Raw genomic sequence first — 27320 nt, forward strand, 5'->3', positions numbered from 1 at the left:
ATGTATAACTTATACACTCGAAACTATTTATTAACACTTGATGTTACACTAAATTTTAACATTTTAGGGACATTATATATTTTATTAATACTTTTTAATAAAAGATTCTGTTGGTACAATAATAATATACTATATTATATAATATTACACATATCAAACTTGTATTTTTATTAATTATTATCATACTTTTTTAAAAAGAATAGTTAAATACTATAAATATAAATTTAAACACAACTTATGTTGGTTTTTTCTTATTTGAATTTATAGTATCTGTGTGTTAAGGTATAAGTAGTTTCGAGTGTATAAGTTATACATTTTTGCGTTACTTGTTGTCAACATTCTTATGAAAAACACACCTTTGCAAAATGACATGAACCAATTTTTCCGACCGTGTTCTTAAATGCGTTAAATTCCTAAAAAAAATAAAAATATTATTTTGTGGCCTAACGTTCGTTTTCAGGACACAAGCGTTTCATTTAAAAAGATGAATGACCTTCACATCTCCGTTTCTATCCAAAGTCAAACTAATATTCTTATCTTTTTTTATCCTCCAAACTCTACAACTTTTGTCTAAAGCATTTTTTTCTACAATCAAAAATAAAAAAGTATTTTGAAGGAGTAAATTAAAATGACACCCTGTACATGTAAAAAAAAAATACGAACAATATCTTTGTTATTTATATGGAATATAAAATTTAATGACAAGTAAGAAATAAATAAATTTATATTTAACTATGTAGTATACTTTTTCTTATTTTATTTTATTATCATAATAATACATGCAAAATACATAGAGTCTTAATTATCATAAATGTATCTTTTTCTAATAATATATATTAGTATATTAATATATATATATATATATAAAGTATATATTGTATTAATCATAAGTAATAATCTCAAATTTTTATATTTTATAATATTGCAGTAGATTATCTATATATCTAACATAATAATAATTGAACTTGTATCAATCTTCTTCAGTTAGTTTCTTTCATTTCAATTATTCAGTTTTGTTATTGGCGGTACCAAAGTATAGATACATATTCAGGTGGAATATCGGTATAAAAATGATAAAGTTCAAAAGAATTATTTTTATTACAGAAATGTTTATTTTTTATTCATTATTAAAAGAAATTTATTTACTTTATTGATGGATTTTGAGAGAAATTTTATAAAAATATTTGTGTTTACACTTAAAAACATATCTTAATTTTAGTTTTTATAATCCACATGTGAGAAAATACAATATTTTATATCGGTATAAAAATGTTAAAGTGTAAAAGAATTATTTCTATTATAGAAATGTTTATTTTTTTCATTATTAAAAAAAATTTATTTAGTTTATTAGTAGTTATACTATGGGGGTTCTAACCCATGGGGCAATGAGGGGGGTGCGGGTGAAGAGGGGAAGAGGGGTATCGGATAACAGTGGAGGGGGTAATAACGTCATCGTTTTTGGAGGAGAGGGGGTAAATGTGGAGTGGTAGGGGTATCAGATTACAATAATTTCCGGAAGATAAGGATTGTTAATACAAATCGCGAGATAAGGATTCCCGGAAAAGATAAGGATTGTTTATTGGAAAGAGAACTGTTTATTGGTGCAGGTTTTTTTTCTACACATCAAAGTAGAGCGCCATGTTGTCGGAATCATTATGTTTATAGTATGTAGGTTTGTGCAGATTTACGGATTGCGTCATCGCTGTATTTTAGAACAAAGAGGCAGCATTTGAGCGCCGTTTCTTAGAAGGTGTGATAATGATTGTTAATACAAATCGATAGTTTTAATCAGTGTCGTGTGCAACAAGCGGGTATATAAAGCATGTGAAAAAGAATAGGGAACCATCAGTCGTTCGAAATCATTGTGAAAATCACTAGTTCGCTGTGACGTTTACTAGCAACGATGTTTTGCACCATGTCAACCGTGAATAATCAGATCAACGAACAGCAGAGTGCGAAGAAGCTGCAATTACCTAACGTGTAAGTTGACTCTCTTACTATTTGCACTTTTAAACTCACCGCCATTGTTACACTTTGAACTCACGCAAGCTTTTATCCACAGAAATAAAAGTAATTCACCAAGTAATTCACCAAGAAGCATGATCACGCCTCCCAGAATTTTAGCTAGAAGATACCCGTTGACAAAAACCGGCTATAAATATCTGGATATCGGAATCAATATTTCTACGCCGAGCCACATAGAAATCGCTCTCGGTGACAACCATGGCAGAGAGATACATTTTACATACAACATGTAGAAGATCCTCCTGGATCAACGACATGCCATCCACCATTTCTTTAACAATGATGAAGACAAAGCACATGCATCATCTCAAACCATCGAACATGTCACGCTACGGTTTGGAAAGATAAATAATCTAAAAGTGCTGCGTCTGGAAACATCAACGGTGTGTTTAGCAATGTCACACAACACCATATATAACATGATCGCTCTCGAGTATTGTGTGGATCGTATCGTTCAATCGTTGAACAACGTCACTAGTATGGTCGACATCAAGTTCACACACTTTCGAAAAATCGCAAGCGGTGCGAAGGATCCCATCGCGGTGATACGTGAGAGCGAATCGTTCGATAAGAATGATATAATCGATTGTGAGCTGTTAGCTCAGGTCTTTGGATCGCAATAATTCTAGCATATCACATACTTTATTGTTAAAATATTTTCACCATCATAATGTATTTATTAGATGCATCTGTTTAATAAATATTATTTCAATTAAATTATTTTTTATTATCTCGACTATATACCTTTCTCACCCTATCCGCTATACCGACTTATCCTACAACGCGCGCATCAAAGTAGAGTGTCTGTTTAAATCGCGTCATCGCTGTATTTTAGAACAAAGAGGTAGCATTTGAGCGCCGTTTCTTAGAGGGTGTGATAAGGATTGTTAATACAAATTGTAGGCATCGCCATGTTGCTAGATGCGTCATCATGTTTGGAGGAGAGGGGGTAATTTTGGAATGGTAGGGGGTATCAGATCACAATAATTCCCGGAAGAGATAAGATAAGAATTGTTAATACAAACATGAGCTATTGTTATGCTTATAGTTAGTGTCGTGTGCAACAAACGGGTATATAAAGCGAGTGAGAAAAATATGAATCTTCAAAATCATTCGCAATGGAGAAGGAGCGCGATCTTACCGTACGAGCAGCGAATATCAAAACGACGGGAGAGTTCCTTCCATGGGACTACGAGTGCAACGAGTACCTCGATTCTCTCAAGAAACAATGTCGCAAGAGACAACGCACCGGAGTAGTCAACTCTCTGGTGGCGCAAATTGCGCGTCTGGAGGGTGTGAAGGACGCCCTGCACGAGCGTTTCGTACCCATCGGTGCTGGATACGGTGGATACGAGAAGAAGGGCTACACGTGGAAGGAGATCGAGACGGCGTTTAGGAACCGTGTGCTGACGGGTGTGGTTGTCAATCGCGAATACATCGATCCTCGTGAATTTTTTGAAAATGTAAAAAATACGGTTATCGAGCGGATCCAGGGCGTCATGGCGGAACACAACAGCGTCAAGATTAACACCGCGTTCAACGGGGAATTCGTCGCGGGCGACAAGACTGCCGTGAAGACCATCGCCACCAAAAATTGCGAGTTGTTTCCCACATCCGATCTCAACGAGTGGTACACGCGGCACGTGGAGGATGATATTCTGGCGGCTTTGGAGGAGTTTCAGGAACGCGATAGCGGATGGGCGTTGTCGCGTATCCTGAATCTCACCGTCAATGTGAACAAGTTCAATCCTCTGCACGCGGGATGCCACATCGAGTTACCGTGGCAAATTATGCTAAAAAGGGCTGTGGTCAACGTGCAATCGACGGACAATGCATGTTTCGCGTGGGCGGTGGTAGCAGCTTTACATCCGGCGGAAAAGTACCCGGAAAGAGTATCGCAGTACCCGCACTATTCAACGGTGTTGAATCTGTGCGGCATCGAGTTCCCCGTGACGCTGTCACAAATATCAAAGTTCGAGAAACTAAACGCCATCTCCGTCAACGTCTTCACCACCGAAGACTCAAAAATCGTCCCTCTGCGGCTCGCCGATGACAAAAAGGAGAAGCACGTCAACCTGCTATACGTGCGTAAAAACAACGATGCACACTTTGCGTGCATAAAGAACCTGCCGCGGTTGGTGAGCTCACAACTGAGCATGCACAAATGTAAAAAGTACATTTGCGATCGGTAAGTAAAAACACATTTATAGAATAATTCGAAACTTTATTCACAGTATTAATCATACAAATTATTACAGGTGTCTACACTACTTTTATACACGGGAGAAATTATCGGCGCACAGCGTCGACTGCGGGAAAATGAACGACTGCGCCGTCGTTCTCCCCAGCGAGGACGACGAGTGGCTGACGTTCCGGAATTACAATCGGAAGGAGCGGCTCCCGTTCGTAGTGTACGCCGATCTCGAATGTACGCTCGAGAAAAAGGTGGATCAGGACGGTACTACTTACGCCTACCAACATCACAGAGCCTATAGCGTAGGATTTTATGTAAGTTGCACGTACGATAATTCTTTATCTAGTTTTAAGTCGTATCGCGGTGAGGATTGCGTGACGTGGTTCGTCAACGAACTTCACGATTTGGCGCGCCGTGTGAAAGCGATCCTCACCACCGTCGTCCCCATGGCGGATCTTACGCGGGAAGAATCGGAAAAATTCCGTAGCACCGCGACGTGCCACGTGTGCGAGAAACCGTTTACGCCGGACGACACGCGGGTGCGCGATCATTGTCATCTGACCGGGCGTTACCGCGGTGCCGCGCACTCGTCGTGCAATCTAAATTACAAAGACTCCCACGTTATCCCGGTGATATTTCACAATTTATCCGGTTACGACGCGCATTTCATTATTAAAGACGTTGCCAATGCCTTTGAAGGCAACGTCGAATTGTTACCGCTGACGAAAGAGCGATACATTTCTTTTACAAAAAATGTTAAAGATACCATGGATCAAAAATCAAAATTGTGTATAAAATTACGGTTTATTGATTCGTTTAAATTTCTCAGTACAAGTCTCGACAAATTGGCATCATATTTAACTGTGGATGAATTAAAGATTACACGATCGGAATTCAATTATTTATCCGCGGAACATTTCAATTTGCTTACTCGGAAAGGTGTGTTTCCCTACGAGTACGTCGACAGCGTCGACAAGCTCCGGGACACAAGCCTGCCATCGCGCGAATCGTTTTACAGCTCGCTCACCGGAGAAACGGTATCCGAGAGTGATTACGCGCACGCGACAAACGTCTGGCAAACTTTTTCGATCGAAGATCTAGGTCAATACAGCGATTTGTATCTAAAAACAGACGTTCTTTTGTTGGCGGATATTTTTGAAAATTTTCGAAACATGTCTATAAAGAGTTACGGTTTAGATCCCGCTCATTACTACACTCTACCGGGATACACGTGGGACGCTATGATGAAGTACACGCGCGTAAAATTCGAGTTGCTCACGGACATCGATATGGTGCTGTTTGTCGAGCGCGGTATACGCGGCGGTCTCAGCCAATGCTCCAACCGATACGCCGCCGCCAACAACAAATACATGCCATCCTACGACCCATCGGAACCGTCGTCGTACCTAATGTACTATGATGTAAACAACTTGTACGGCTGGGCGATGTGTCAACCGTTGCCCTACGCCAAATTTCGATGGGTCGATGATGTCGAAAACTTTAACGTAATGTCCGTTGCATCCGATTCGGCTACCGGTTATGTGCTGGAAGTCGATCTCGAGTATCCGGTGAATCTTCACGACGCGCACTCCGATCTGCCGTTCTGCCCGACGCGCGATAAGCCGCCCGGCAAGCGGGAGATCAAATTACTCGCCACGCTGTGCGATAAGCAGCGTTATGTCATCCACTACCGTAATCTGCAGCAATGCGTGCGACACGGTCTGCGAATTGCAAAGATTCACCGCGTACTGCAATTCGCGCAATCTCCATGGCTTCGCGGATACATAGAACTAAATACACAGTTTCGGACACGGGCGACAAACGATTTCGAGAAAAATTTATACAAATTGATGAACAACGCGGTTTTCGGCAAAACTATGGGGAATGTGCGAAATCACACGGATGTACGACTCGTTACACAGTGGGAGGGACGGTACGGAGCGGAGGCTATGATCGCGAAACCGAATTTCCACAGCCGAAGCGTGTTCTCGGAGAATCTGATTGCCGTAGAGTTGCGAAAACTCGAAGTGAAATTCGACAAGCCGATCTACGTGGGTATGTGCATCCTCGACATATCCAAGACCTGCTTGTACGAGTTCCACTACGAGTACATGGCGCCTCTCTACCGCGACAATTGCAAAATTATGTATACCGATACCGACAGTCTGATATACCTTCTGCACTGCGAGGACGCGTATCGGGATATGGAACGCGATATATCCAAATTCGACACGAGCGACTACTCCGAGGACAACGTTTACGGTATGCCGCGCGCCAACAAGAAAGTACCCGGTCTGATGAAAGACGAGAACAACGGCGCGATCATGACGGAATTTGTCGGACTGAGAGCGAAGATGTACGCGTTGAGAGTCACCGGTCAAAAAGACACCAAAAAGGTTAAAGGTGTAAAAAAGAGTGTAGTCGCTAGAACGATAACGTTCGACGATTACACTCGGTGTCTCAACGCCGAAATCGAGCTGACGCGGCGTCAATCGTGCATCCGCTCAAAGTTGCACGAGGTGTACACCGTGTCGGAGTCGAAGCTCGCGCTCAGTCCGTACGACGATAAGCGGCACGTCGTATCCGGTTCCATCGACACTCTACCATGGGGACATCGCGAGATACATTTGTAAATAATGCGTAGTAATTTATATAGTTTAATATTTTATGTATTATTGTTATTAGTTTTTTAAATGTATATATATTGTAACATATTGTAGTAATAAAGAACACCATTGTATATATATGTATAATAGTTTATTATAATACAATGTAAAATATACAGTTTATTACAATACATCGTCTTTATTTATCCAAGAGTTGTGCGAATTGTCGAATCCCAACCACTTTACAAACACCTTATCGTCCTTTCGGCGCAACACCTCCACGAGATAAACGTCGGGTTGAGCGGTCTTGAGCAATTCGTGCTCGTAAAAGTCTCCCGCGACCTGATCTCCGCGGTAATCTTTAATCAGATACGTCACAGGATTGGTACGTTGCACCGTGGCGATCTTAAACACCTCCGTCGACCAATTCGGCGTGTATCCTTTCTCGAATACAGTTTTGAATTTGCTCACGCGCACCGAATCACCCACCCTGAATTTCGCCGGTGCAGCAATTTTTATGTTACTGTACACGGTGTTCAAGAGTCCCTTTGCGATCGCGGGAGTGACATCGATCGGACGCATACCGATCGTACGATGTTTACGACCGTTGTATTCCGAGACCAATTGCGGTAAATCGTCGATCCACTTGTACGATCCCGCGAGCGTAAAAAACTTCCACATTTCGTTCTTCAACGTGCGATTGAATCGTTCCACCACCGAAGCCTTCATGACCGAGTATGTCGAATAATGATTGATGCCGTGTTTCTTGACAAGATTTTGGAAATCTCTGTTGTAAAATTCTTTTCCATGGTCGGTCTGCAAGTTTTTCGGAATTCTCTCCCTAAATATCGCGGAAAATGCTTTGGACGTTTCGATTCCACCTTTGGTCTTTAAGGGCACGGCCCACGCGTACTTGCTCAGCACATCGATAACGGTTAGAATGTAGTTGCAGCCGCCGTTGGATCGCGAGTACGGTCTCATCTCGACAATGTCAGCCTGCCACAAATCGTCGTATCCTTTCACGACGACTGGCCGACGCGTAAAGTTTCTTCTCGCCGGTGCGTGGAGCTCGTCCACGAGCGATCTCCTCTCCAGGCTCACCGCTTCCTTCTTGCTCATTGTGATTCGTTTTGCTTCTTCTTCTTCATCGCATCATCGTAGTATTCGATGAAATTTTTGCAGCTTGTTACGACAGTGTACTAGAAGACTCCGAGGAGGAATTTTCGGTGTTTTTGAAAGAATCTATCCTACCGATATTGATGCAAAAGTTGTGCTCTTCCATCGAGTAGCGCCACACTCTCGTCGAGGAGACCTCTCAAATCGTGAATCTGTCGTTCCAACGCCACGTATCTGGTCTCGATGTAATCGTCGTGGTCCCTCTTCCAGGTCCGCTCGGTATTCTCCGAATCTTCGAGTCGCGAAAGTACTTCTCGCTTAAAATTTTCACAGAGCATACGATCTCGATTCGCACGATCGCTCATAAGCTTGAGGTGATGATCCAGATGCAGCTTGTTGACAGCGTCGGTGTCCGCTTCAGGGTCGGCGAGATGTCTGATTACGCGCGACTTGGCGTTGAAAACCTCACCATCCTTGCAGAGACAATTCTCGCGCACGTAATTCTTCGAGACTCCGCCGCTCTGTCTCGTCACCCTGGCGCTTCCTCCTCCTAGCTGTAGTCCGAATTTGTTAATAGACATTCCTGTAGCATCACACGAGCAATACTGGCGATAGTTGAAAAGCTGTGATTAATTTATAATCAGACCGGCTTCGCGCAGTTCCTCGATAATCGAGAGAAACTCGTTATCGTGCGCGTTGTTTCCCGCCTGACGGGAGGCGTCCAGCAATCGAAGGCGATCCACCAATTCGTTCGGATCATCCCAGTGCACGTAATCGACCGCGTTGTCGGTCACAGTCATGGTCTGTGGTACGTTACACTTGGGTAACGTGCGACCCACACCTCTCTTGTCGAGATGTGCAACACCTCCACCTTTCTTAGATATCAGAGGTGTGATGATATGTTTGTATTTGTATCCTTTGTTTCCCAAAACAGGTAAATGCGCGTTATGACCGCGTCTGTGAGCGTTAGTAGTGAGTAGTATGCTCTTGTACTTTTGTTTGTCATCCTCCGTACACAGCGTATCGTCGGGAAGTCTTTTGAATATTAATTCAAACAGGCCGGGTGTGCCAGCGTATTTCACACCGTCCACGATCACATTGTCGTCTTTATCAATGTCGAAGGTCTTGTCCCCGAGAAACGTTCCCGCATCGTTGAAGTATACGCCGTACACGTTGTCGATCCCTCTCTTCTTGTCACCGCTCAAGAGCTCCCCGATGTACTCTTGACCCAGCGGACCCATTTGGCCGTACAGAGCTTCCCGACCATCGGACGTTTGCATCGTCTGTCTCACGGATGTTACGAAAGACGGGTCCGTGGTTTCGAACACGTTTTCGGTCGGTAAATATGTCGGCGCTTCAAACACCAATTTTTGCGGCTGGAACGGAGTCGAGGCTTGTATCGGTGGCGTCAATGGGGTCTGTATCGGTGTCGTCAACGAGGTACGCTTGATTTTCTTCTTCTCAAAGCTTGTCCGCTTTCGTTTGATGTCCGGTTCGTTTTTAATCTCGAGATCGTCAACCGAATCATCGTCACCCTTGATGTTCTCGACGATTCGTTTCAACGGTTCTACGATCGGTTTCAACCGTTTCTCCAATTGCACCTCTTGCTCCACTCTACCCGTCTTCAACGTCCGATGCTTCTTGCGAATCGACTCACTCGTACGAGCGATTTCCTTCGCGATCTTCTCCCTCTCGTCGATATCTTTCGTGTCAAGCGTCATCGTCAACGTCTCGAGAACAACTAACCATTCCGCGGTACCGCAAACTCGTTAAAACCACGTCTGTAACGTCCATCGTTAATCGCACTATTTTTGTCTATCACTAAAAATCCGTACTTGTGCTGCCAACATGCGTGACACAATGTACCGAAATCTTCGTACGTCATGTCCGTATTCACATGATCGTTGTAGACGTGCTTAAGGTTTGTTCCATCCTGCTTGAATATTACGAGTAAATTCGCGTTGTCGCGCACGAGATGTTTCGGTATTTTTGCATACGTTTGGCATAGATAAAAACAATCGACCTTCGAATGTCGACCCATAGCAAAGTACTCACGTATCGCATTCTGCTTGTCGCACGCTATATCGTCGAAGACGAATACGGAATTCGGTAACGCCTCGCTGTGCGGTACAATTGTGTTGTTGTCCGAGAATGTAAAGTAGCCGATTTCATCGATCGATCCGAGCAATCTTTCGAGATATCGATACTTTGGTTGATTCAACGATTTCGAGTACACGTACACGTTTTCGAAACGTACACCGTTCGGACTTTCCAGCAGACTAATCATTACATTGGTTTTACCGCAATTCGAGGGACCGTAAATGATACCGCGTATCGTGTTTGGCAGCATTTTACCGTGTCTGCACGCCTTCTCACAAACCCCTTGCGTCTTATCATCCATGTTTTTCACACGGATCGTGTACGGTTGTTGTACAAATTTCATTTTTTCTTTACCAGACTCTTTCTCATCCTTGTTATTACGCGACGAGTGCGCAGCATCGGTTGTTGGAAAGAGCGGTACTGGTTAATGATCGATACGCGCCTCCTATTTATAGGTGAGCGCTGTCGAAACACACCTCAGTTGGAAATATGATTTACACGCGATACGTTAGAATTCGCGCTCTATGAAACGATACAAGGGTGCCGGTTTACTGAACAGTGTGATAAATCGACTACCGTTGGAGCTGCATATACCCGGCTACCAATTTTGCGGGCCGGGGACTCGTCTGCGGAAACGACTCGCGCAAGGGGATCGAGGTATCAATCCGTTGGACGCGGCGTGTCGCGATCACGACATCGCGTACTCGCAAAACCGCGAATCAGCGGACCGCCACGCAGCCGATCGCGTTCTCGCCGATAAAGCGCGGGTGCGGATCACCGCTGCGGACGCGACTCTCGGTGAGAGGGCTGCTGCTACCGCCGTATGGGCTGCTATGAAAGCAAAGACGAAATTGGGGATGGGTATGACAAAGAGAAAGAAGAAGAAGACCAAGAGGAGAATGCTTCCGACGGCGAAACGCGGTGGTATGTTACCGTTGTTACCGCTCTTGGGAGTCATCGGTTCGCTTGCCGGTGGAGCGGCGGGTGTTGCAAAGGCGGTGAACGACTCTAAGGCCGCGCGACGACAACTCGAAGAGACGAAACGTCACAATAAAGCAATGGAAGGACGGGGGATTTATCTCGCTCCGTACAAGCGGGGCAAAGGATTGAAGAGAAAAAAAAAAACGTCGAAAAAACGATAGAGATGCCCACGGGTGCCACCACCAATCTACAGTTGTTACAAATAGCGAAGCGTATGCGAATACCGTATTTCCGAGGTGTCTACATGCGTAACGCTTTACCCGACAAGATACATAAAAATGAGAGCGGTATCGTGAATTTGGACGATGTCGACGGGCCGGGCACGCATTGGGTGGCGTACGCCAAGAGAGGCGATCGCGCCGTATACTTTGACAGCTTTGGCAATTTGCAACCGCCGAAGGAGCTTACACGCTACCTCGGAGACACCGATACAACGATAACGTACAATCGCACGGTCTACCAGACGTACGATCAAACGATCTGCGGACAATTGTGCCTCCTGTTCCTTCAGAAAATAGATATAAAAATCGATCCGCCATCGATCGACATCAGTCGTCGATGGAATCTCGACAATGTCGCTGACGCTCACTCTAAGCGGTAAAAGCAGCGTTCTCACGGTGGATTATTTTCCACCGATAGACTTGAGCGATGGGGACTACGAGCTCGGCCTAACCACGATGGAGACCTACAACACGATTCCGAACGTGACGGTAGCGAACAATAAATTTTATTTCGACGACAATGACGAAGAAATTACAATTCCCGAAGGATCGTACGAATTGGACGCCATTGCTTCTTATCTGAAACGCGCGATACTGCAAAAACAAGAAAAAAGTAAAGAGCAAGATTATCCATTGTCACTTCGTTCCAACGTTAATACCATGAAGAGTGAAATCATGTGCGCTTTTCGAATAAATTTCGCCAAACCGAATACCATCGGACCGCTGTTTGGATTTTCGACGGGTCGTATACTGGAACCGAGAAAGTTGCACGAATCAGATTCCTCGGTAAACATCGTCAACGTAAACATTATTCGAGTGGAATGCAGCATAACCACGGGTGCGTACGCCAACGACAGGTCGGTGCACACGATACACGAATTTTCACCGAACGTGCCTCCGGGATATAAAGTCTCGGAAACACCGGCGCAAATCATTTACCTTCCGGTCATCGCGAGGAGCGTTACCGATATCACCTTGCGTGTGGTGAATCAAGACGGACGATTGATCGATTTTCGCGGAGAGGAGATTACCATCAGACTGCACTTGCGGCGACGTGGTGCGAGGAAATGCTCGTGTTGAACGAACAACGAGTGATTGAGAGAACAACGAAAATTGGGAAAACATCGCCATTCAAGAGGCTCAGTACGACGAACGTAAACTTTTTAAAATCGTTGGGATTCGTTGTGAGAAACGTTTAAAGAGATGGATATACTCGACATCGCTGACGAGCCCGTCTTCGACGAGCGTATCATGAAATATGAGATGCACACGTACAATCCGTACGCTAACACGACGTTGGGACACAGCGACGAGATACGAATACCGATACAGCAACAGGATTTGTACACGTTACCGTGTGAGAGTTTTCTCTACGTTGAAGGAAAACTCGTTACTCCTGCCGGTGAGAATAGAGATAACGTGTGTATAATGGGAAATAATTGTGTCGCGTTCATGTTTGATGAAATGCGATACGAGCTCGACGGAGTTGAAATCGATCGTAACAGAAACGTTGGAATAACGAGCACGATCAAAAACTATGTATCGCTGACGACGGAGAAGAGCAAGACGCTGAAATACGCATCGTGGAATCCGGATGGATATTCGTTGCTCGATGGAAACTTTAATTTTTGCGTTCCGCTCAATACTCTTTTAGGATTCTGCGAGGACTACAAACGGATTGTAATCAACGCTCGTCACGAACTTGTATTGATACGATCGCGCAACGATAACAATTGTCTCGTAGGACGAGCCGGTGCGAATCCGACGATCGAGCTACTCAAGATACAGTGGCGAATGCCGCATGTATCTCTGAGCGAAGTCAACAAGCTGTCTCTTCTTCGAACTTTGGAAAGCGGACGATATCTGAGCGTGTGCTTCCGTTCGTGGGATCTGTACGAGTTTCCTCTGCTGCAGAATACAACGAAGCATTCCTGGGCGGTCAAAGCCGCGACGCAATTGGAAAAACCGCGATACGTAATCTTCGCTCTCCAAACCGGTCGAAAAAACGTACTGTCTGAAAACGCTACGCAATTTGACGCTTGTAAACTCACCAATGTGAGACTGCATCTAAATTCAGATTTTTATCCGTACGACGACATGAATTTGGATTTCGACAGAAATCGATACGCTATACTGTACAATATGTATGCGCGTTTCCGCAAAGCTTATTATGGACAGGACGATACGTATTTGGACATCGATGAATTCTCGAAAGCCGGTCCGTTCGTAGTCATAGATTGTTCGCGACAAAACGACTCTGTCAAGAGCGCCACCGTTGACGTGCGAATAGAATTTGATTGTAAGGAAAATATACCGGCCAACACCACCGCCTATTGTCTCATTATACACGATCGAATGGTCGAATATAATCCGCTGAACAACATTGTGCGCAGACTCGTATGATTTTTTTTTTATAAATTGGAGATGCGTACGCGGACATGTCAGTTTTCCGACGGTCGACGATGATGTCTGACGTACCAATTTTCGTCGATCTGCAAGGTTACGCGTTCAACAACATTTTTATCGTGAAAGAGGTAGCGGTACTTCGCGATGGCGAAACGTTATCTCATTACGTATTTCGTGAACACGTACCGTGGTATCTGTTGACGAAATCGGAAAAATCGCTGGCGTGTTGGTTACGGATACACCACCACGGCTTCCGATGGGAAGATGGACACGTCTCGTACAGTCAGATGAAAAGTCTTATCAACAATGCCATTGGTACGGAACCGTCTCTGATATACGTGAAAGGACTCGAGAAGAAAAAGTGGTTGTGCGAGATTTTGGAAGATGATGTAGAGATTGAAACAATAGATGCGGATTACGAAGATATCGCACGCCTGACGAACTTGGATGTAATCGGAACCTTGCGCTGCGCGTATCACACGAGACATTGCGCTATGCGGAATGTTTGCAAATTGTACAAGTGGTGGTTTGAGCGTAACAAACGTGTAAAACAACTATGATTTATGCTAATAAAATGATGTGTATCACACTCGTATGACTTTTATTCCACCTTTTACCCATCACATAATCCACCATATAATATGGTCTATCATTGCGTTGTACGTCTTTTAACGTCAATCGAACTACTTTTAACATCTATTGAACATCTATTGTACGCCTCTCGTACATCTTTGAACGTCTATCGTACGTCTTTGAACGTCTATCGAACGTCTATCGTACATCTATTGTACGTCTTTGAACGTCTCTCGTACGCCTCTCGTACGTCTATCGAACGTCTATTGTACGTCTTTGAACGTCTATCGTACTACTTTTAACATCTATGTAACATCTTTTAACGTATTGTTGAACATCTTACGTACAATTTTTAACATCTTTTGTACATCTATCGAACGTATTTTAACGTTTATTACTACAGCGAAATTGACGTTTTTGCGTCGAGCTGTATATAAGGTGTGCGGAAGAGAGAAATTTATCAGTTCAAAGTGTGCACGCGGTGGAGAAAAAAGTATAGAAAAATGGAGCGTGATCAGAATAGAAAAAATTCCGAATACGAGAAGTGTAAGGATTGCGGAGTGTACCACAAGCCGATAGCTGTGGTCGAGCCTCGTCCGAGAACGACTCAAGCGCCTCCCGTCCCTCCTCGTAATCGTGAAAGGCGTTAAAGGCTCGGTTGAAACAATTTTTTTTTTTTGTAAAAAATGTATAGATGAAAAAAAAATATGAATAAAATTTGTTAATACTAATCTTATTGCGATTTTTTCTCCTTTCACCTACCATCCTTAAATTACATATTAAGTTTAGATTAGAGTTCCTATTAAATTTATATTTTTACCGCGGATAATTTGTATTAAGAAGAAAACATAAGTATATTATTGGTGTTTAGAATAAATGCATAACTTAAATAATTCACTCTATATTATTCGCCACAATTAAAAGAAAAAAAATGATAGTCACTGGTCCGCTCGTTTCCTTCTATCGTGTAGTGTAACATGACGCGCGCGCTTATCTCGCAGTAGGATAGGTCAGTGAATAAGATGAGGCACAGGAATAATAATTCAAATTATTTTATTGATAAATAATATTTATTAAAAATAATTAGTTCCGCATACATGGTTCAGTGTTGTATACTCCGTTATCCCGGTTCTGCAAAAACATTGTTCATTCTTTTCTTGCACCGAGGTGTTGCATACTCCGTTCTCCCGGTTCTGCAAAATGTGTACGATCGATGTTTGATGTTGAGGAGTTGTGTGTACTTTGTGCAAATGTATCGATGTCGGCACCTTCTCTGGATGCATTTTTCTAATTTTTTCCAGTATCGCTGATCTATACTGCTTCGGTATCATATAATATATGTAGTCATAATAGTGTGAAGAGATCCTTGATATTAGACTATCCTGAGCGCATAACGAGCACAACTTTTCCATCAATATCGGCAGGATAGATTCTATTAAAAACGTCGAAAATTCCTCCTCGGAATATTCTAGTACACTGTCGTCAATTTCACTCGTCCATTCGATAAATTGTTGTCGAAATATAGTATCCGGAATATATGGTTTAATGAATGCAGGAAATGTTGTATACTTTTCAATTATTTCCTCACTGCTTTTATACTTCCTTCTACATTCCCGACATGTTGTTAACCAATCTGTGAGAGTACTCAGATTTTCCTCTCGTAAGGCGAGACTGTCTTCCATCTCTGTAATAAATAAAAATTATTAAAATAAAAAAATATCCAATTAGTTATTACGCATTCGAAAAATGTGTATTAAAGATATTTTAAAAATGTGTACTTTACCTATTTCAGTTTGCACAGAGTGCAATCTTTCCTGTACGGTGGGGGCCCGTCGATGTGGTCACGCTGCCACGACTGGTTGTAGTGCAACGAGCACCGACGATAACCTTGCACTTCCGGATCCGCTCTTAAATGATCCGGTAGCCTATCCCACACGTGATCCACAAACCGAGCAAAGTTTTTTATAAGAATCACTTTCGGCACGATTTCTAATTGCTCCGCGGACAAGCTCAGAATGTCACGTTCGTCCAATAGCGCGATGAACATTTCGACTGTTATACCACTCGTTCTTCGCGGGCCTTATATACCCGCTTGTTGCACACGACACTGATTAAAACTATCGATTTGTATTAACAATCCTCATCTTATCTCTTCCGGGAATTATTTTGTTGCATACAAAATTGAAATCTAACAACATGGCGCCGAAAAATGTTGACGTGGCTGCCTGTTGCTATGGGCTTTTGTTCTAAAATACAGCGATGACGCAATCCGTAAACCTGCACGAACCTACATACTATAAACATTGCGATTCCAACAACATGGCGCTCTACTTTGATGTGTAGAAAAAAACCATAGGATGTAAACAGAGTTCTCTTTCCAATAAACAATCCTTATCTTTTCCGGGAATCCTTATCTCGCGATTTGTATTAACAATCCTTATCTTCCGGAAATTATTGTAATCTGATACCCCTACCACTCCACATTTACCCCCTCTCCTCCAAAAACGATGACGTTATTACCCCCTCCACTGTTATCCGATACCCCTCTTCCCCTCTTCACCCGCACCCCCCTCATTGCCCCATGGGTTAGAACCCCCATAGTATAACTACTAATAAACTAAATAAATTTTTTTTAATAATGAAAAAAATAAACATTTCTATAATAGAAATAATTCTTTTACACTTTAACATTTTTATACCGATATAAAATATTGTATTTTCTCACATGTGAATTATAAAAACTAAAATTAAGATATGTTTTTAAGTGTAAACACAAATATTTTTATAAAATTTCTCTCAAAATCCATCAATAAAGTAAATAAATTTCTTTTAATAATGAATAAAAAATAAACATTTCTGTAATAAAAATAATTCTTTTGAACTTTATCATTTTTATACCGATATTCCACCTGAATATGTATCTATACTTTGGTACCGCCAATAACAAAACTGAATAATTGAAATGAAAGAAACTAACTGAAGAAGATTGATACAAGTTCAATTATTATTATGTTAGATATATAGATAATCTACTGCAATATTATAAAATATAAAAATTTGAGATTATTACTTATGATTAATAATGGAAAAAGATACGTTTATGATAATTAATTTTTTAGCATTTATCGCGTTTTGTATTGCAAATTTGATTGTGTAGCCAAGTCTTTATTGTTGCTGGTTGACGATTTTTTAAAATATTATTGCGCGTCTTAGACGTTATTTCTTTAAAAGAAGGTAAAATTGAATTGTTAATATACTTGTCGAACAGAAATAAAGCTGTTTGTATTTCTTCTTCTGTCCAACGTATTCTTCTGGTCTTTCCGTATGGAGGTGCTAAAAATAAATTATTATATATGTATAAATCTATAAATATATTGTCAGAGAAATTAAGATAAGTAATAAATTTTAATATAAAAAGAAAAATTATACAATTCTTTAATGATTTTATTGATGGTAGCTGCAATATTAAAATACTTACTGAACCGTTTTTTTTTGTTGACACTCTCTTGGTTTGAATTACATTCATTTTTTATAGCGCGTTTATTTGTAATCTTTCGTTTTAGCGAAGTTTTCTTTAAATCTTTAATGTAGCAATGTGTCACTTTCTAATGTTTCGTCTTCAATTGTATTATTAAGAATGAATTTTACATAAAATATATAATAAAAGTTTTATTTTCTCATTTATAATATATGATAAATTAGGTAATATGATAAATTAGGTTGTATCATATGATGAAATTGCCGTTCCTATATGTCAAAATAAAAATGCTGTATTTTCAAGAAAATAAATTTTATGTAATCAAAACATGTACTATTAACATTAATAGTTTTCTGCCAACATAATACCAAATTGTATATTCCATTTTTAAAAAATTTTGGATTTTTAGAAACAAAAATAAAAAACAAATTATCAAACATATCGAATATCGGTATTTCCATATGGTATAACCAAATAAATGCTAAATATAATATTTTAAAGATACTTCATAATTACTCTAAAAAACTAAGCTACTATTAACTATATAAGCTATTATTAAAATACCTGTGTTTTGAATTTCATTAATACTACTCTCTGAAGTATTAGTTTCCATTGTAGTGTTAGATATTATCGAATTGTTTGTAGTATTAGTAGTGTTTGTAGTATTTGTACTGTTATGTGCAGATGTATTTTGAGTTTTCTCTAAAATTTTTGCTATATTTAAGATATCTGATTTTGCCACAGGTTGTCTGTAAACGTTTTTATGTATATCTTTATGATGACCCATAAAATCAGCAATAAGAGAAATTTCAGTATCCGGTAAATGTGCACATTTTGTAGCCATATCTTTACGTAAAATAGTTCCTCTTAAGCTTTTCTTGTTCTCTGCCCCACATATATTAGAAAATTCCCGCATCAATTTACTCGCCCTTAAATACCTAAATCGATTTTTATCTATACCTGGTAATCCGAATATATATGGATTTTTAGAGCTTACTCCTGCCAATTTTCGATATTTTAAAATTATTTCTATGGTCTCCTTCATTTTTGCATTCAAGAGGACTGGAACATTGCGATTTAGTTTGCCACGAATGATGAAACGAACGTACTTTAAAGCAGATTTTTTTTCTTTTTCTGGTAATCTCTTATATAATTCATCTTCTTTTGTAATTTTCATGAAATTTTTATAATCAATAATATAAGCTCTCTCTATTTCTCCTGCACGACGCCGATTGAAGATTTGGATTATTATCAATATTGCTTCAGCGAGTGATTTCCAAGCATGAAACGTGAATTTATTTTTTATTTCTCGCATCCTAGATATTCTTTTTTCTTCTAAATAGTTATTTAACTTTTTGATATCTGATGTTTTTGGAAGATTTACTATCTTTTTTCGACTGTTTCTAGTTTGCGTTTCTGTAACTGTTTTATTAACAGTACTACCATATTCAATTTCTAAGATCTTCAGAAAATTTTTTGCTAATTTTTGTTTTTCATATTCATGTTGTTTAATAAATTCGTTGATTAAAATTTTAGATAATTTTTTTAAACATGTGTCTAGAGTTGTAGCATTATATGGTACTTCATATGATTCTGTGTCTTCATTATATTTAGCAACTATATTTATTGCTTTTATGGCGATATCATAATATTTTGGATCAAATAGCATTTGTAATTCTTCTATTTTTGGTTCAATTGATCTCAATGCTTCTAAATATCGTCCAAGAAGTCGCAACTGTTGTCGTATGTGATCTCCTAAATGCTGTAATCTATGAATTTGACAGAGGTAATTTCCATATAGTATAATAAGTAAATCGTATTTTATTAAGTTGTAAATGTTATCATTTCGCATTACTGGAAGAATGTCTTTCCTTAATTTAAGGCTTGCTCGATTATGAACAGATTGTGAAGCGCTTCGTCCTAATTTTAATATATTTCGAACTGTATCTTTCTTCTCAGCGCAAATGCGATAATGGTGCCTGAGGTTATGTATTGCATAATGTCCTTTACAATTGAAACATGGTAAAAAATAAGAACCATATTGTTTTTCTTTTTCAGTAGGTCTTCTTACAACAATCATAGAACCACTATTTAGATTTGCTTGTGTATTAAATTTAAAGTTACCCTTTTTTCTTATTTGACTTATTACTTTTCTGCGTTCCCCAGATTTTTTTGGAAACAATAAAAACTTTTTTACTTCTTCTTCATTTTTGTGTTTTAATTCTAAGTGCCGAGCAATTTTAGTTTGCATAGTATTGCAGTAAAAGCAAAAATTAGATTTTTTATCTCCTTTCGGCCCTCGAGACAATTCTACAAATAATTCATCATTATTGCATGTTCTTATTTCTTCTACTAACATATCGTCTTTTTTATTTATGATTTCATTTTCTAAGCAATTCTCTGATATGTCAGATTCATTTGCAATTTCTGAATCATCAATTTTACAAATTTCTCCGTTTCCAATATTAATATTCGTATCATTTAAACTCTGACTATGAATAGATGGTTCATAATCCGGATCTTCATCGTTTATGCTAGTTGAAATTTTATCTTCTTTAAAATCTGAAATAAATATTTATTTTCAAATATTCTATTTAAAAAAATACATGCATGTTAAAATATCCTATTTTATTTTATCAAATTATAGAAGTGCTAAATAAAAGAAAATAGTTGAGTAATTGATAAATCTTATTTACATGACAAATTGATAAATTAGTAACAAATAAATATTAACCTTAGAAAAATAACACAATAAAAATTAAATTATATTAAAAAATTATATCTTAATTATTTTTTGTTAGCTTAATTTAAAAGAATTCATAAATAATATGACAACTGTTATTTTCGTCTAACAGCAAAGAAAGATATTAAAACAAAAATAAGTATTAATTTACATTATAGTACAATTTGATGAGATAGGAACAGCATATTTGTAAAAGTTCTAATTACTAAGAATTATTTCACACATAAGCTTATTAATATATCTAAGTTTAATATTATTAACTTTCGTAATCCTTTTTGTAAATATACAGTAACTTTTGTCAGCAAAACTAATACTAAACCCAATTTAATTACTTTTTAAAAGAATAAGTCAATAAGAATATTATATATATGTATATATACCTGTATTTAACGAGACATTTGCAACTTGTGGGTTATTGTAACATAATTCACCATTGTTGTTTACTATGGAAGACTTAACTTCATTTAAGCCACAAAGTGTTATCAAAGTAGTATCCAGATCAGTCTCTCCATAGACAGATGTAAACATGGATTTATTTTGAGCTAGTATTTCGTGATTCGTTTTTTTACTATTATTTGTGTCTGTTACATTTGTGTCAAAAATATTTATATCAGAAATATTGATATCAGAGATATTTATATCGGAAAGCTCTAAAGATTTCTCTAAAATTAATGTATTGAATGAACTATCTGCTGTCGAGTCCATACTTTTTGGTAAAACGAGCATATTTATTTTGCACTTTTTGTTTTCTATAATTCGAGGGTAGTTTCTAGAAGATTTAGTTTGATCTAATACAGAACTTTTCAAATTTTTATTAGTTGTAATATCAGCCTGAAATTTATCATTGTAGTAAAAATCAGACTCCACATCCAAATCTAAATATGAGTTTGTTATATTATTTGGATCTTTATGTTGATTTTGGACTTGATTTATCATTTCTATATTTGAATTAAATGTGTTATCATTTATTATATTAATCTGCTCATAACCTGAAAATAATTTAAAAATTCTTAGTGTATCACACATTTTGTTGAAAGATCTTTTAAGAAGATTAGAAAAAGTTTTTAAATATTTTTAAAGCATGTAAATATTTTTAAAATATATACTTTATATAACATATATAAATATACATGACATATATATGACAAATTTATATAACATATATAAATGTTTTATAAATATATGTTTAAGCCAATGATGCAATATTGCGCATAGTGGTTCTCGCTTATGTGGGGCTCGGGACTGTTATGCATATCGCATCTCTGATCTATTTTATATCGCATAGATATATATATGTATATATATATATTGTTGTTTTGTTATTTTTATCCATGAAGATTTTTAATATAATTAACATTAACATTGTAAAATTAGTATTGTAAAATTGGTCTTAAGATGTAATTCTATTACATTTATTACATTTTTTACTAAACAATTTTTCACAATATACATACCTAGTAAATCATAATTTAGTTCTTTAGTATTAGTGTCAGTATTATTTTGTATTTCTGCATCAACTGTCTTTGAAAAATTAGATTCTTTATTGGTGTTGCACTCAGGTTTAGTATTAATATATTGAACAATTGATAATTTGGCTTGGCGCTTACAATCTTCGTTCAATACAATTTTCGGTGAATGATTCTGCATTCTTTCCTTCATTTCTAAAAAAATGTAGTTTTATTTATATTATTTTCTGGTAATAATTTATATAATATTACTAATTACTTATACAGGGTGTCTGGCAATAATCGCCCCACCGGTCATATACAGGTAGAGGAGGTCAAATCGAGTAGAAAAGTCCTTTACCATTTTTTGATTTTTGTAATAAGTACTAAGTAATTAACGAAAAAAGATTGGTGAATCCGTGCAAGTAAAGCGCGCGCAGCGAGAAGGACATCCCACTGCTATGCGATCACTAGGCGCGCGATGAAGCGTTGGGAGGAGCGCTCTACAAATGACAATGGCAACATACGAGCGGCGCGTAACGCTAGATCCTTGTGTCCTAGTGATCGCGTAGCAGTGGGACGTCCTTCTCACCGCGCGCGCTTTACTCGCGCGGATTCGCCGATCTTTTTTCGTTAATTACTCAGTACTTATTATGAAAATTAAAAAATGGTAAAGGACTTTTCTACTCGATTTGACCTCCTCTACCTGTATATGACCGGTGGGGCGATTATTGCCAGACACCCTGTATAATACAATAACTTATATAATAATTATATATAATAATTATTTTATATAAGTGTGTATACCCAGTAAACACAGAACATTGCAGCAACATTGCGGCAATGTTTGCAATATTGCTGTAATGTTGCTACAATGTTGCAACATTGCCGCAATATTGCTGCAGTGTTCTGTGTTCACTGGGTAATTATATACAGGGTGTCCCAGACTTACCGAATAACCGATTCAGGGTAGACTCCTGACGTTGTTCTGAGACGAAAGTTCCTTTGGCAAAATGTCGAGGGTGTCGTAATTTCGGCGTTATAAAGAGCAAAAGTTCTCCAATCGATGCGCTGAATTTTCCCGCGCTCAGGGACATCGCACATCAAAGGAGCCCCGTGCATCGCGCAACGATTGTTTCGATCGAGCGCGTTTCTCGCGATTGTTCACGCATTCACTGTTCACTGTTTCACAGTACTCCACAAAAAAAATGGAGTCAGATCCGCCGAAGACCTCGCCGGCCAGTGCACATTGATTGCTCCGTATTGACGTAAGGCGCGGTAGGTCATACCTCGCAGTGCTCATATCGATTTTCTATCGCGGGAGCGCACGATGCTTCACGCTAGTGCTTGACAGTTCCGCGCGCGTGTCGTGATTTTGTGCAATTCGGTGAGCGATCAGTCTGTCCTTTTTTGTCGGTCATACGAATGTCAATGTCGCGAAAAAAGTGTCGAAAAGTGACGCGACGATAGCCTCGCCACACACGTGCGCGAAAACGCGTCGCGTGTTAAACGCGAGATACGCGGATAGATAAATCTTACGCGGAGTGCGCCCATGCACTGGCCGGCGAGGTCTCCGGCGGATCTGACTCCTTTTCCTGTGGAGTACTGTGAAACAGTGAACAGTGAATGCGTGAACAATCGCGAGGAACGCGCTCGATCGAGTCAATCGTTGCGCGATGCACGGGGCTCTTTTGATGTGCGATGTCTCTGAGCGCGGGAAAATTCAGCGCATCGATTGGGAAACTTTTACCCTTCATAACGCCGAAATTACGACACCCTCGACATTTTGCCAAAGGAACTTTTGTCTCAGAACAACGTCAGGAGTCTACCCTGAACCGGTTATTCGGTAAGTCTGGGACACCCTGTATAATAATTATTAAATATAAGTTATAAGTATTAAAAATAATTAAAATATATAACTTATATAATAATTATTTATATACTTGTACTTCATCTTGATTTATATGTGAAGTAAGACAGCATTCATTTTTATTCAGTCAATATTTAATGTGTAGTAATACTTATCAAATTGATTATATACTGGTTTTTTTATGATTAGTAGTAATTGTTATCTTGTATCACTGTACTAACTATATTTAAAAGATCAAATTCTTTAATATTCTTACCCTTAGTTTTACTATTTGAACACTGAGATCTTAATATTTTGGCATTGCACTTTAACACAGTTTTTATCAAATGAGGATTTACGTTTTCATCATTTTCTTTATCTAAAAATAAGATTAAATTTTATTGAGTTTTTATTTTATAAACTATATAAAAAGTATAACCTAAATTTCCTTGGTAACATATTTAGTAGATATTTATTATATCACATACCTAACTGATCATATATTAGTTTTTTAATATTGGTATCAGGGTTACTTTTTAATACTGATTCAGTTATCTGTGAATGTGGACTGGATATGACTTTATTTTTATTGCACGTAGTTTCACTATTTGCACACTGGATATCTGATAATTTGTTAATGTCCTTTATTATAACTGTGGCGGCTCACCGCCACACCGCTGCACTGACGCGGTATAATACACCGCGGCGCCGCTACGCGCCGCAGGCCTTCTACCAGTTACAAGCTTGCGGACCCACCGCCAGGTTGCGCAGGCGGTGAAGAGCCTTCTCGCGATCAAGCTTCGATCGACGAGATATAAAAGAGCTGCTCCGCAGATCTTTCCTCACTCACTCGCTTCAAGGCGAGCTCTCTCCAGGGCCCTTGAACTGAGTCGTACTTTGCCTCGGCAGAATCTAACCAGAGACACATAGTCTCGCAGTTTTCCTCACGCTGCCTCGCAAGGCGCGTAAAAAGAAAACAGAGTCCCAGCATCGGCCGCACATTTCAACCAAGCGGCCCGCGGATACTCCACTTTCGCCGTCACCTCCTCAGTCTCTAGTTTGGAAATTAATTCCACTAGAGTTCTGCGTCCGGTTGACTCGACCACCAAGGGACACGCTCACACAAGGCGACATCCGAATTCGGAGACCTCTCTCTCCTCGGTACACGGAGCAATCCGCAATTCCGAGAGCCGAGACGGTTGCTACCACCAGCACATCAGAGACTCGTTCCATAGCAGTACAGACTTCACCGCTCAGAGCCTGCTCAGAGAGCAGTTGTCAGACGGAAGACCACTTCCCGAACGGAGTTCCACCGACGCCGGGAAAGGGGCTGCAACGAGCTAACTCAATTGAACCGTCCTTTTTAGGACCCGTTCAACACACTAAGACGCGGCCGGTAATTTCTTACCGCGCCCGTCAATTTTTCTTTTGATTCTTGGCCTTACACTCTTGCCGAGAAAGCGCCTCTGGCGCAATTAAGCAAATCAAACAAAACTTGTACTTTTACTCTACTTCTCTGACGAGGAAAAATAAATTATATTTTTCTAAGAAATTGGTCTCAATATTTCAACCAAGTCGAACACAATCCTTTAGGCCACACGCCTATAATAACCTTTGGTGAACTAGTATCTAAGCTATTTTTTATTTCTAAAAGAGTGTGTCTTTCATCTAAAAATAATTAAAATTAATTTATTATATTTGTTTCGTAATCAGTTTGATGCAATTGTAATTTGTATTATATTTTTACTTATTTCACTGTAACTTTCTAAATGCCCAAAGACTTGAAATAATATTCTACTTACCCGACTTACAAAAGAATATTCCAACGCATCGTTTTCCATTTTCTAGTTTTATCCAATAATCTTTTTTCCTTTTACGACTTACATTACTTGATTTTACAACGATTATTTGTTTAGTATGTTTAATTTTAAGTAAGGAAAACATGATTAAAGCTAGAAGTATGAAAAACAATGTACAGTATGTATTTACATCAAAGCTACTAATTACCGTGCAATTTAAGATTACATAACCTGAAGTACGTCTGCAGCATGTATCGTGTCCGGTAATAGCATAGACGTAATAAGTATAGACTGCTCATGACGTTCGCAGAGTGTCGAGAGTTTAGAAAGAGTAAGAAGAATTTGAATAGAATCCTTTTCTCTGTCACACATACTCTTCCTAACCGAGTTGAAAAGAAATAGCGATTCTATTGAAATTGTGCGTTCTCTATACACGCTTCGCTTAGGCGTAGAGATAGGGAACGAGCAATCTATACTTACTACGTCTATGGGTAATAGCAAAATTTTGACAATAAGAGTTAATACAATAAGTTAGTACAAGAGTTAGTACAATAAGACTCTACAGTACATTTTGGCTGTGTTCTGATTTACTGCCAGTATTGAAAATCTATAGTTTACGTCACGTACGCGACAGATTATGATAATATGTGCGTTATTACAATCGGCGTTCCATTGTAAATTTATTTGTAAGATTGTCATTAAAGATGGTTTAATATCAGAAAACCAAAACGTTAGATATTTTTGTTAAAAATAAAGAATTTTTCGGCAAAGATAACTTGCTGTGGCTCTATGCCTTTTTATATTATCCATTTTTATATTATTTACTTAAAAAAAATAAAAGTATTTTAATGAATAAAAACATCGCATATAACATATATTTGATTGATAATTTTTTTTCAAAAATTGATGTCCTACAAAAAATTTTTTACATAAATAAATAAAAATAAATTATGAATACAAGATAAATAAGAATGGCGAAATTTAATTATTATTAATTGCTACATATACAAACTTCTCTTACTTTTAAATTTCTTCTCTTACTTCTTACAAACTTCTCTTACTTACAAATTTCTTTTACTTGCAGGATTTTTTTTTTTAATTAAATGCTTCCAAACATGTAAATAAATATTGTTTAAAACTATATATAGCTTATTTATTTGATATAAAAATTAATAATTTTATCCTTTGTTGGTGTATTTGAAAAAAATTCTATATATTGTATGTTTGTCCTAGAACATACCATTATACATAGAATTTTTCCAGGACAGTCCTGGAAATCAACATTGTCCTGGAAGTTGCCATTATGCAAGTGTCTTGGAAAACTTTAAAAACGTAATATCTCAAAAACGGAAAAAAATATTGAATTTTTTGTGATCGGAATGTGTTTGAATCATAATCCTTTATTAAAATGCAGTAAAAAAACACGAGATTTTTAAGTGTCCCGGAACAAACCCTTTGACACATATATATACAGGGTGATTCAGAACAACCCAGGTGTCCTTGCACAGACGTATTCCTGAGTTAATTCTGAGACGATTTTTCCTTTACAAAAATTTTGTCTGCCGCTTATTTTTCAAGTTATAAAAGAAAAAAGTTATCAAATCACGGGACGAATACAGAAGATAGGCAGGAGCGGCGCAACTGGGCGCAACTCCATTCGACACGGGTGATTACGGGACGCACGTTGCGATCAAACACACGTGATGAAACACGCGCCACACCACACACACACACACACGCGCGCGCGCGCCACCACACACACACACACACACACACACACAACT

The 27320-nt window shown here is 38.8% G+C and overlaps 3 protein-coding genes and 2 long non-coding RNA genes across 7 annotated transcripts; 2 read left to right on the forward strand and 3 right to left on the reverse strand.

Moving 5' to 3' along the window:
* Window positions 1–1392: 1392 nt before the first annotated feature.
* Window positions 1393–4220, forward strand: LOC137001406 (uncharacterized). The gene has a single exon (XM_067360180.1). The coding sequence runs from the start codon at window positions 3144–3146 to the stop codon at window positions 4215–4217; it is 1074 nt and encodes a 357-aa protein (XP_067216281.1). The 5' UTR covers window positions 1393–3143; the 3' UTR covers window positions 4218–4220.
* A 124-nt stretch (window positions 4221–4344) lies between these two features.
* Window positions 4345–6852, forward strand: LOC105668154 (uncharacterized). Its single transcript, XM_067360574.1, has 2 exons — window positions 4345–5021; window positions 5238–6852. The coding sequence occupies exons 1-2, from the start codon at window positions 4345–4347 to the stop codon at window positions 6850–6852; spliced, it is 2292 nt and encodes a 763-aa protein (XP_067216675.1).
* Window positions 6853–8522: 1670 nt separating this feature from the next.
* Window positions 8523–13254, reverse strand: LOC137001426 (uncharacterized). The gene has a single exon (XM_067360239.1). The coding sequence runs from the start codon at window positions 9660–9662 to the stop codon at window positions 8571–8573; it is 1092 nt and encodes a 363-aa protein (XP_067216340.1). The 5' UTR covers window positions 9663–13254; the 3' UTR covers window positions 8523–8570.
* A 1848-nt stretch (window positions 13255–15102) lies between these two features.
* Window positions 15103–16817, reverse strand: LOC137001427 (uncharacterized). Its single transcript, XR_010891441.1, has 2 exons — window positions 16006–16817; window positions 15103–15906 (listed from the first exon to the last, which is right to left on the reverse strand). It is a non-coding gene; the product is annotated as an uncharacterized lncRNA (long non-coding RNA).
* A 990-nt stretch (window positions 16818–17807) lies between these two features.
* Window positions 17808–26026, reverse strand: LOC137001392 (uncharacterized). Of its 3 annotated transcripts, none has more exons than XR_010891417.1 (5): window positions 25540–26026; window positions 24226–25405; window positions 20824–24116; window positions 18265–20262; window positions 17808–17839 (listed from the first exon to the last, which is right to left on the reverse strand). It is a non-coding gene; the product is annotated as an uncharacterized lncRNA (long non-coding RNA). The 3 variants fall into 3 exon arrangements; XR_010891418.1 differs by lacking the exon at window positions 17808–17839 and having other exon boundaries at window positions 20824–22167; window positions 22631–24116; XR_010891419.1 differs by lacking the exon at window positions 17808–17839 and having other exon boundaries at window positions 20824–21432; window positions 21898–24116.
* Between the last annotated feature and the right edge of the window lie 1294 nt (window positions 26027–27320).

This window comes from Linepithema humile, chromosome 8, assembly GCF_040581485.1.
Source record: "Linepithema humile isolate Giens D197 chromosome 8, Lhum_UNIL_v1.0, whole genome shotgun sequence".
Classification (NCBI taxonomy): domain Eukaryota; kingdom Metazoa; phylum Arthropoda; class Insecta; order Hymenoptera; family Formicidae; genus Linepithema; species Linepithema humile.

Coding starts and splice junctions, on each gene's coding strand:
- LOC137001406 (XM_067360180.1), top strand. CDS start 3,144: ATGGAGAAGGAGCGCGATCTTACCGTACGAGCAGCGAATATCAAAACG.
- LOC105668154 (XM_067360574.1), top strand. CDS start 4,345: ATGAACGACTGCGCCGTCGTTCTCCCCAGCGAGGACGACGAGTGGCTG. Junction 5,022..5,237: donor AAATTGTGTATAAAATTACG/GTTTATTGATTC, acceptor ATCGTTTTACAG/CTCGCTCACCGGAGAAACGG.
- LOC137001426 (XM_067360239.1), bottom strand. CDS start 9,662: ATGACGCTTGACACGAAAGATATCGACGAGAGGGAGAAGATCGCGAAG.